Raw genomic sequence first — 10,903 nt, 5'->3', positions numbered from 1 at the left:
GATGGTTATGAGCCACCATGTGGTTGCTGGGATTTGAACTCTGGACCTTCGGAAGAGCAGTCGGGTGCTCTTACCCACTGAGCCATCTCACCAGCCCCTGACTTTTATTCTTAACAGATTTAAATTTTTTATTTTCATTTTGTGTATGTGTTTGTCTGTCTGTATCTGGATATGTGTACTTGAGTACAGGTGCTCATGTAAGCCAGAAGTATTGGATCCTCTGAAGCCAGAGTTATACACACACACACACACACACACACAAAGAATTTTCTTAGGTATTTTCCTTTTTCACATAATTATCAGTTGTGGCAATGTTAAGTATGTGTAAGGGTAAAATGCTAAAGGTTTGGTTTTGGCATCTGCATAATGCTTGAAATGGAAGGGTCAGGATGGTGGTGGGTACTGGGAAGATGGCCGCTGTCTTCCCTATGTTGGTTGATTGGTTTGTTTTTGAGATTGTGTAATTGTGGTTGGCCTGGAACTCACTATGTAGACAAGGCTGGCTCCAAACTCATCTACCTACTTTTTCCTCATACATGCTGGGATGTGTGTATGCATCATGATACCTACAGGCATATGCCCCAACATCCAGCCCTCCCTTGTTACCCTGGTTAATGTCATTCTCAGCCAAAGTTTGACAGGATGATTATTTAGGTCCAGTGCAGTGTGTGCTAGTTAGGCAGTATGATAAAGAAACTTCTCTTTTGCTTCCAAATGATCTCCAGGGCTATTAAAATAATAACCGTTTGCAGGCACTTTTCATGGCTGGAAAGAACAATTTGGAGAGGGGATAGACTACTCCTCGGGCCCTGAGAGAATTAATCGTGTTACAGATGGGCAATGTACCAAATGTCCCTTCAGTTGTGTAGCTGGCCATTAGGCTCAACCACAGAAGAACCACCTAGCAGAAGTGAAAAGTTCCTCACTTAGGCTTTTGCACCTGTAAACCAACTGTTTTGTGGCCTGCAAGGAGTGATGTGTAGGACACAGTACAATTCTCAAATAAATAATGCAGTGGTAAAGAGTCAGTGAGCCGCCTGCTTCTCATTAGAAGTCCTGTCTGGCTCTTTTCCTGCAGAATGAGCTAGATTGCTGACACCTGTTTTCCCATCCACCCTGAGGATGTAAAGTATGCATCAGAAATGACCAAAAGTGCTTCCTCATGTCCCAATCTAGGGAGCTTGGTGCTGCTGCAGGGAGGGGATGGGATGGGACTCCTTTGTTGGGGGGGGGGGAGGAGAGATGAACTCAATGGTGGGAAACTGTTGTGCACACTCAACTGGGATCATCAACTTCATTTAGTGGCTTCTGACTATACCTGTACTTGTACTCCCACTAAATTGTGCATTTAGCAAAGGAAAAAGAGAACATGGGAACACCTTGCACACTTCTGAGATAGCATAACTATGTGTTTAAATTTTTGAGGACATTTGAAATGGGTAGAAATAGTCCACTCTTATAACCCAAAACATCACTTTCATTAAATTACTTAAGCACGAACTTAGTCTCAAGATACAAAACTCAAGTATATGGCTGGTGTGGTCAATGTCTTGCACATTTCTTTCCATGCATCTGATGTCAACCCTCTTTAAGCACCATAAACTCTTTGTAAAAACTGTTGAGCCAATGGAGCAGCTGCTGCCTTAAGTCCCAGCTAGGATAGTCTGCAGTGTGTAGTGCTCTATGCTGAGTATGGAGGAAATAACAAGAAGCACATGAGTTTTAAAGTGCTAGCTGTCTACAACTTATATGAGGAGAACACAGCATGGGGACTATCTCTGAGTGCCCCAGCATCCCAGGAAGAAGATACAACCTGCTTTGTAAAGGTGTTAGTAGTTTAAGAAGGAAGAAAACTTCGTTCAGATGTGTTGGATGTAGGACTTATTCTGGATACTAAAGGATGCGATCATGGAGAGCCAGAGGTGGCATGACTGTTCCTCTGCCAGTCCGTAAACTGTGAAATTAAAGGATATGTCTCTTCTTAAAATAGTGGCAACATTGTCTCCTGACTTGTCTGTGGGATTTAGATGTTATGAATATTGGCCTCTCTTTGTGAACTTGTGGTAAGTGGGGTTAGCTGGTTCGTGGCCTTGGTCCAGAGTGAAATTAACTGGCTCATAAAGTGATTGAACTAATGACCTTGGCCTCATTACTACTATGTTTGAACCAGTTTACTCAATCAAACCTTGTGGAAAGGACAGTGAATGTATCCCTTAGGAGGTCTGTATAGGGGTGAGCAGGGTGACATCTCCCTTCACTTAGCACGCAGGGGTTTATCTTCTCGTCCTTGACATTTTGTATGTTACTTTTATCTAATACAAATAAGGCTGTTAAAAAAAATGACATCATGATTCTCCTGTGCTAGTTTTTTAACAAAGTGATGTGTGTGGTCATTTTTCTTACGTAGCATCAGTCTTTTTGTAGAGGCATTTGTAGTCATTTTCATCTTACATGTCCTGTATCCCATAAATGTACTGATGGTGTTTTTTCTTCTTCTCTGAAGTCAGAGCAACCCAGTCCTGCCAGCTCCAGCTCCAGTTCCAGCTCCAGCTTCACACCATCCCAGACCAGGCAACAAGGTATCAACAGCCCCCAGGCCAGTGAAACCTTTCCCCCATAGAACATCCCCATGAGCTGCCTTATGCCCTATCTTCTACTGTTTTACTATTTGAATGATAACTTAGCTTTTACAAAGTTGTGTTTATTCTCCCCAGGAATATACTTGACTGTCATTCTTCTATAGGAGGCTTGAGTCTAGAAAGTGATCCTTTCCCAGACCCTCCCATCAGGTTCCCATTTCACAAATGGATTATAGATACAACCCACTCCAGGGAGTTCCCAAAGGAAATACTCCAGTAAACCAGCCTTGGAGGTACTGGCACAGATGTCCATTCCTCACCCTTGGACACGTCTCATTTATTTCATTTATTCTTTATATTTTTGTAGACATTTTATTTAAAAGTACAATTACTAATTTCAAATAACACATTTCTCTACTTATAGTTGCACGTTAACCAAAACTCTACATACATTAAAAACCAGAACATATAATGAAGCACATTTTTAATGTGTGTGTGTAAAATCTCCAAAAGTGGGCTATTTTATTTTTACACAATAGAACAGTGTCAGAGTGTAACTTGTTTTTTAGTATCATACTGAACATCACCATTCGTATTGACCACACCGAATTCTAAGTGGCCTTGTATGCTTTGAAAAGGGATTAAATTGTTGTGTGTATTTGGACTAAGGCTAAGCCTCCAAGAAAATATATAATAAAAGGCCATGATAGTTTTGGCTATTCAGAAGTCTTGTTTCATTAACTTTCAAAGAAATAAGCCCACTACAAAAGCAGAGGTCTGTGAGCTTGCAGGGAGTCAGTGGATGTTTTAGAACTGAGTACTTAGTGACAGCTCAAATAGTCAGTCCTAGCATAGATTAGATTTTGATAATTGCCTAATCCAGAGTAAAAATACCCCTTACTTGATTACCTTTACAATCTCCTGTTAAGATTAAAAATAGCTATTTTTTTCATCATATACTGAGTAGTAAACGAAGAGGAAGTAACAGTAACCAGTGTGTGTGTGTGTCTGTGTGTGTGTGTGTGTTCAATTTTGTCTGTTCCTAAGTTAGTTGCAGCTTCCCCACCTCCTCTCATGCAATACTGGATACTTTCTGGATCTTCTGGGCACACGATTTATTACATAGTCTTATTTATGCTAATACATGCTGATATTTTGCCAGGAATTTCTTAAAAAGTAAGATGAAAGTTGGCTACAAAACACTGTGCTGCAACAAGATTTGCTGTCCAAGATCAATAGGAAAATGGAAGATAAAACATTACACCATGGAGTTGAAGGACTTTATAACCTGAGCTCGACTGAAATGCTTGCTTGACCCGAAATTGACCTTGAAATAAAAGGAGCAGCTAAACCTTAATAGATCAGAAACTACCACACAAAGGCTGCACTGCCAAGAACCAGCTATAGCCACAGTGACTTATTAGTCTCAGCTTTTCAATACATGGATTAACTTAACAAAGCATCCTGTTTACTAATAGATCTATTTTGCCTTTGCTTGTGATTTGGAGTGGAAGAATAGGAAATAAAATTACACAGGAAAAAAACCCAGATTCTTTAAAAAAAATTTTTAGATTTACTTTATTTTCTGTGTACAGTTGTTTTGCTTACCCATAAATCTGTGCACCTTGTGAATGCTTTGTGCCTGATGAGGTCCAAAGAGGATGTTAGACTTCCTGGAACTGGAGTTACAGAATCATAAGATGCTAGGTGGGTGCTGAGAACCAAACTCGGGTCCCCTGGAAGAGCAACAAGTACTTTTAACCACTGAGTCCAGAAACCATCTTGACTGCAATCAAATTTGCAAAGTCCCAACTGTACAGGGTAATGATTACTCTTAGCCAGAGGTCACGACTGCAGGCACTCCCTAGTGTCTACTATGAGCAAGTGTGTTTGAGTGTTTGTTTCATTTTATGTGGTTCATGTCATTGTTCAGGTCCTTTAAGGTCGATCATGAAAGATCTGCATTCTGATGACAACGAGGAGGAGTCTGATGAGGCAGAGGACAATGACAATGACTCAGAGATGGAAAGACCTGTAAATAGAGGAGGAAGCCGAAGTCGTAGGTAAGAGAGTCCCTGAAGCAGAGACACACTGGTTCACGAGGTAAATCACAAAGACAGGAAACACCTAAAACCATGGCAGCAAATGTGTTATAGCAAAGTCGGTGGAATGTTTGCCTGGCAGCCGTGAAGTCCTGGGATTGATCCTCAGCACATTGCCTGTAATCATAATATTTAGAAGGGAAAAGCAGGAGGATCAGAAGTTTAAAGTCATCCTCGACTATATATCAATTTTGGGGCCAGCAAGGGTAACACAAGACCCCGTGTCAAACGAAGGGAGGATTATATTCTTCTGAAACGGGCATGTTTGTGTTCACTCTGACCAGAAACCAGTTTTCCTTTTTCCTTAAAAGAAGAGAGAATTCCCCCCGAAACCTTCATAGGAAGAAGCCATGTCAGACATCTTTGCTATCAGAAAGTATATGCCATGTAGCAGGTTCAGCTGAAGAATCGCTGTAGACCTGTTGCTTTGGGATGGAGGGCTCCACATATGAAGAAACAGCATTTGCTGCCTGTAGTTAGAACTACATAATTGGCTCTAGTGAATTATGTTGTGACCTAATTAAAAGGAAATTCACCTGTGTGTGTTTTCCAGCAAATAAATTCCTGTTAAGTGTGCTGACAATTAGGTTCCTTAAGTAGCTTTAATGCTATGAGGCATAATTCTACATTAGAAGATGGTAATTCATGTCACTTAGAATTAATAGTCAACTTGAAATTGCTTTGAGGATTTTGTTTATCATCAGGAAAACAAATAGGCATGCACACTTTAATGTGTTGTAAGGAGAAAATATGAATCTACTTGAACTTCAAATCCAATTATGTTTATAATATATTGCAATAAATCTTTCCCCACTATCTATTACTGTGTAGATGGCCCTGAAATACCTAAGACAAACGGAACCCAAGGGGAACAGACTGTGTGTGTTTCCTAATTGGCATTTCACTGTTGTCCTTTGAGGCAAGCTGCCCATCCACAGAATGGAAACCCTATCAGACCCTTCAGTGACTCTGTCTTACAAAGCTAGACTCAGGACATCTCCCTGCACCTTGACTCCCAGTGCACCTACCTACATTCCTTTATAGAACCATTATAGACTTGGCCATAGATGCTGTCTTCTTTGATCTGACAAAGAAAGAAACTGGTAGGTCAAAAGGATCTAAATAGGAGTTGAACCTTAGTGTTTAGGAACAAACTTGGCCAACCAAAACCCAACCACTGGCTACTCTCCAATTTAGTTTATTGAAAACACACACACACACACACACACACACACACGCACGCACGCACGCACGCACGCACGCACGCACGCACGCGCATGCATGCACACACATGCCCTATTTATGTAATTTTGCAGATCTGGTTGGCTGTTTGTTACCCACTTTCTACCCTGTCCAGAATCAGTATGGGATTTGATCACACACATTACTCATTTGTCAGTTGTCTGATGTGAATGTACACCGGGGACATGTCTTTGTTTCCCCACCTGACATGTACTGTTAGCACCACGGCTCCACGTAACATTTGATCTTCAGACCACTTGTGCAGTCTCAACTGTTTAATCAGTTTAAATCCTCAGCCTTCCACTTCAGCCGAGTAGCGTTTGAAAGCAGTGCTTCAGCAGAACACTTCATTAATGTAATTTAGTTAAGAAAAACAAGTTCCATCAGTTTTTGCTAAAAGGACGTCCCAATGTGTCCTTTTTGTTTCCTATCTTGTATCATGTCTGTCTGAATGTATAATAGAGTGAGGATGTGATTGCCTATTCAGAGCGAAAGAAAAACTCGGCTGATTTCTATAGCGTTTGCTATCTCCAAGGAGAATATTATATCAGGTTACTGTATAGCCAGAGAGGGAGCAGATACTGAAGTGCCTTCCTGAATGAGGGCATACATTCAGATGAGCGGAAGTAAAAGCCTTCTCCTCTCTAGCTAGGAAAGTTTCATTTTATTCTAAGAAGAAAAAAAATAACTAGGGGGAACGTAGTATTTTTATTTTCTCTAGGTGCTGAGAGATACTTTTTCTAAAACAGTGATGTATGAAACACAATTTGGGTCCAGGGTGTCGTTCTAGTACATGATTGTGTCTGTGTCTCACAGTGGGGACCTCGTTGAATCGTGACACAGTAGGAATGATGAGTGGTGCTTCTAGAATGGTAGGCTTCCCACAGAAGCTCAGGAGGTGGCTGAGCACTAGCCTTGGGTTACATTACTGGGCTTTCAATCCTTGAGCATCCATTTTACATATGCAACCAGAGTTGTGGATACATATGACTAAGTCCTGGTTTATTCGGTTGCAAAGCTGGGGACACTGAAATACACGGGCCAACAAGCAAGTACCAACAGATGTCTGCAGTTGTGTGTTAAAAGCAACCTTTCCATGCCAATGTTTGTGGTCCTTGCTTTTCATAATACTTGTCTGTTGCCTGTCTGTGGCAGGGCATGTGACTTTTCAGTGTCTCTTCACAGGGTCAGCTTGAGTGACGGCAGTGACAGTGAAAGCAGCTCTGCCTCTTCCCCTCTCCATCATGAACCCCCGCCACCATTATTGAAAACTAATAACAACCAGGTAAAATGGGCTTTGTACTCGGCAAGATTCTATACATGATCATTTTTACCCAGCATATAAATGCTTTACCTCTTCATTGTAAGCTAAGTTCCTTTTTTATTGTAAACCCATGGGAATCCACAAGCTTAGCATTAGACACGTGGGGTGAAAGCACTTCCGTGTCTGGAAGGTGAGTGTGCTTCCCGGGATATAGGAATTAATAGATACAGGAAGATATGGTGACACAAGATGTTGCTCTTCTTTCCTGACTTCTGCATATTTTATCCCTAAGCAGTAGATAGGTGACTCAATCAGACAGAACATGATTGGTTTTGGATGAACCTGCTTGACTGGTGGAGGATGCGCTTTTATGTGCCCCAGTTTCTTCATTAAGTGATGTTAGCCCCCTGTCGGTCGTTGGAGGGATGACAGTGTGTGTAAAGGCAGTGCACAGCATCTGCCTGGCACTCACTACTGTCTGAATGTTTGTTTTACCTGTTCAGTCTCCATTTCTCATTCAAGAGAAGAGCGCTGTTAACTTGGGGGTGCAGAGAGTAATTATCAAAATAGAGAAAAGTGATGATCAATGTGCCACAAGTTGAGCTAAAAGAAAGCTTATTAATTTGATAGTCAACTCAGAATATAGATATTTGGCTAAGATCTAAACAGAATTCTGAAAGCCATGATAAAGGGCTTGTGTTAAATGAGTGAGATTGGGGCATTTCCATTATTTACTAAAATAAACCTTTCGCAAACATCATGAATACTGTAAAAGTCCCATTGTGCATTGAGTTGATACTCATTACAGCAAGTTATTCTTATCCTTTTATGTAGACAGATTTTTCTATGACCTCTGCAATAATTGCTTATTTCAAGTTGCCATGTGAATATTAACATGAAAATTAAAGAGTTACATTTTCTAAAATTATCCCATTTCATAAGTGTCCTGCTATTTAAAATATCTTGCCCCTGGGTTAGTGATCTTTGTTTTAGTTGGAAAATGCTGTATTACAGTTGTGAGGGAATTCTCTTTCTTGTGTTTTGTATAAAGAAGAAATACACTCACTTAAAATTTAGAATTCATCACTTATAAAAATTCATCTGCAGCATAAATCCTGCAGTGTTGGATAGGAGCAGCCACCCACATTGTTACAGCTTAGCTGTAGTCCATGGCCTACATAGGACTGGAGCCCAGCTTCTCACTCTCAGCCTGGCTTTGCTGTTATAGCCTGTCCTGGCTCACCATCCAGCCATGCTGGTTGTTGGCCATCTTACTTGTAGCATGGCTGCCTTCTACCACAAGCCAAGAAAAGTTCAAGTGGAAAAAGATAGAATTAAGACCTTGACATATTTTATATTGAACCTAACTTTGTAAAGGCATTGTTTCTGCTTCCAGGGGACAGTATATCAGAATTAGCATTCTTGCAGTAGGAATATCAAGACATAGGCACATTGGGCATGCCTGTGTGCTCTCTGCAGTCACCTTTAGCATATCTCCCAAGCACTGTGATCTGATGGGCTGCCAGGTAAACATGGCTCTGACAAGCTCTTATTTGCCCTTCCTGAGTGGATGGGCAAGCTGAACAACCTTGGTTCTTGGGAAAAGTGTAGAGTCTTTGTCAAAATAGTTACCTGTCTAGCAAACCAAACCCAAACCAAATAGTATTATCTATCTGGAAGGGTAAATATGCTTCCTCTCATTCAATAGTATACTACTATTTTCTTGAAGTGTTTATTTAATACATGTATCTTCTTACATGCGAATATCATCCCGCCAGTAATATTCAGTTGTGTGTCACTTTCTCAGTATACCCTTGAGCATAAGGACAAAGTACCTCTGCTTTCAGCATTAGCTAGCCTGCAGTAGGTTATTATGTACAACTGGCATGTGCAACTCCTCATACCTGTGTCTTGAAGCTTAGAGAAAGAAAGTGGTTTTGAAATGTTATTCGGGAATGATTTTTAACCCCAAATCACGTGCTGTGGGGTCAGGCGTGGTATGATCCCTTTAAGTCAGTGTTCAAAGACATTAAAAAAAAAAAAATCACTAGTATTGCTGTGCTACGGAATATGACAACCAAACCGCAAAAGGTACTTAAATTTCATCCTGAAATGTTTTAGTATTGTAGCTGAATGTGGAGGAACACTTGAGAGCTCATGTGTGCGAGTGTGGGGTGAGATAGCGGTCTCCAAATGTTCAGATAAACTACAAAAGATGAAGAAGACAGGAAATGCCTGATTTTAAATCCCCTAGTTTTATTCTCCATACCCATTGACTGGTCTATCGGTTTATTTTATATTGCTGTGACAAAATAAGGCCCCTCCTAAAAAGCAGACAAATGATTTTAAAGTAAAAAGATATATTTTAGCTCACTGTTTCAGAGGTCACCTGAAACTTGGTCCAGGGTCACCTGGCTCCATTATTCTGGGCCTATGAAGAAGTAGAGTGACACAGTGGGATTTGTGTGGTGAATCCACATAAACAGGAACAGTGTGAAAATGTTTCACATGGGCATGAAAATAAGATCTAGGCTCCAGGGACCCACTGTCTTCAACCAGATTCCTTGTCTAAATGTCTGTCAGTTTACAAACCTATCAATGGACCTATCGATTAAGATAGAGCCCTTATGAGGTAGTCACTTTCTCAAATTCCCACCTTTGAAACATTCTGTAGTAGGAACCAAGCCTTTGCCACAAGAGCCTTTGCAGAACATTTCTAGTTCCAAGCCATAAAATTGCCTTTTCCATACTTGATACTGATCTTGTGACTTTGAGTAGCTTTAGACACCACAGAACTGTCCGCTGCCCCATCTCCCATCTCCCCCAGTCTAAGGAGTAGATAAAGTGATAATTGAGTCAAGTATTTTCTAACTACTGAAGAAAGAACCCAGAGCCACAAGTCAGCAAAGCAAAGAAGTTAATAGAAGTGTCATTAGGAGTTATTAATAGTGGCTAACATAGGAAATGTGCCAGTAGATAATCCATCTGCTGCATGGTTGACTTGTCATTTCTCACAAAGGGGTTCAGAAAAACACAGTCTGAAAAATTTTGATTTCCAAGCCATATCCTCCGATGAAGAACAAAGTACTACTGGTTGTAATTGTTCTGTTTTAGAGATTACCATGTCTGTTGGTAGTTTAATTCAGTGTTTGGGGTGTCTGTTTTTTCCTCTGCTCAGTTTACTAGTAAATAACAAAAAGTTTTGCCATCATTTAATTAAAGAATGCTTCCCCCCCCCCACCCCAAGCAAAATGCATAAATTACAAACATACAAACAAACAAAACAAACCCCTAACTTTTTAGTCTAGTATAGGATGGGGAGGGGAGATGTAAAGATTCCAGGAGGAAGTGATCCACTCAATTCAGCCAATATTCAGAATATCATAAATCACCTATCCGCCTGCCAGGCAGGCATGGATGAAATTCAAAAGAGTCTAGCCAGTTAAACGGGTTTGAAATAAGCCTGCGGAAGACAAGGTGTTGTACTTTTATATTCTAGATTCAGTCCCTGAAGATAAGAAATGATCATAAATAAAACAATTGTCTTCAGTATGGCTCTGGTCTCTCAGAATGAGGTTTTGACAAAGCTGTTTATTTTGGAGCAAGGAGAGATCAAAGAGGGAAGATTAACTGAGCCCTCTCTGGGCAGCCACTCAGTAACTTGAGGCGGGTCACTGACACCCGGGGCTTTTGTTCCTGCTACCATAGCCTCAGAA

General features: G+C 40.8%; 1 protein-coding gene across 3 annotated transcripts in view; it reads left to right on the top strand.

The window, feature by feature from the left end:
• The window catches only part of Mllt3 (MLLT3 super elongation complex subunit), a 264,581-nt gene that overhangs the window by 238,281 nt on the left and 15,397 nt on the right, over window positions 1-10,903 (top strand). For all 3 annotated transcript variants that reach the window (XM_021199690.1, XM_029539487.1, XM_021199691.2), the window contains exons 6-8: window positions 2,504-2,579; window positions 4,513-4,642; window positions 7,109-7,208. In XM_021199690.1, coding sequence (XP_021055349.1) covers window positions 2,504-2,579; window positions 4,513-4,642; window positions 7,109-7,208 — 306 coding nt within the window. The remainder of the gene's footprint in view (window positions 1-2,503; window positions 2,580-4,512; window positions 4,643-7,108; window positions 7,209-10,903) is intronic.

This window comes from Mus pahari, chromosome 6 (assembly GCF_900095145.1).
Source record: "Mus pahari chromosome 6, PAHARI_EIJ_v1.1, whole genome shotgun sequence".
Taxonomy (NCBI): Eukaryota; Metazoa; Chordata; class Mammalia; order Rodentia; family Muridae; genus Mus; species Mus pahari.
The sequence above is the reverse complement of the archived record's forward strand: the minus strand, read 5'-3'. Positions and strand labels throughout refer to the sequence as shown.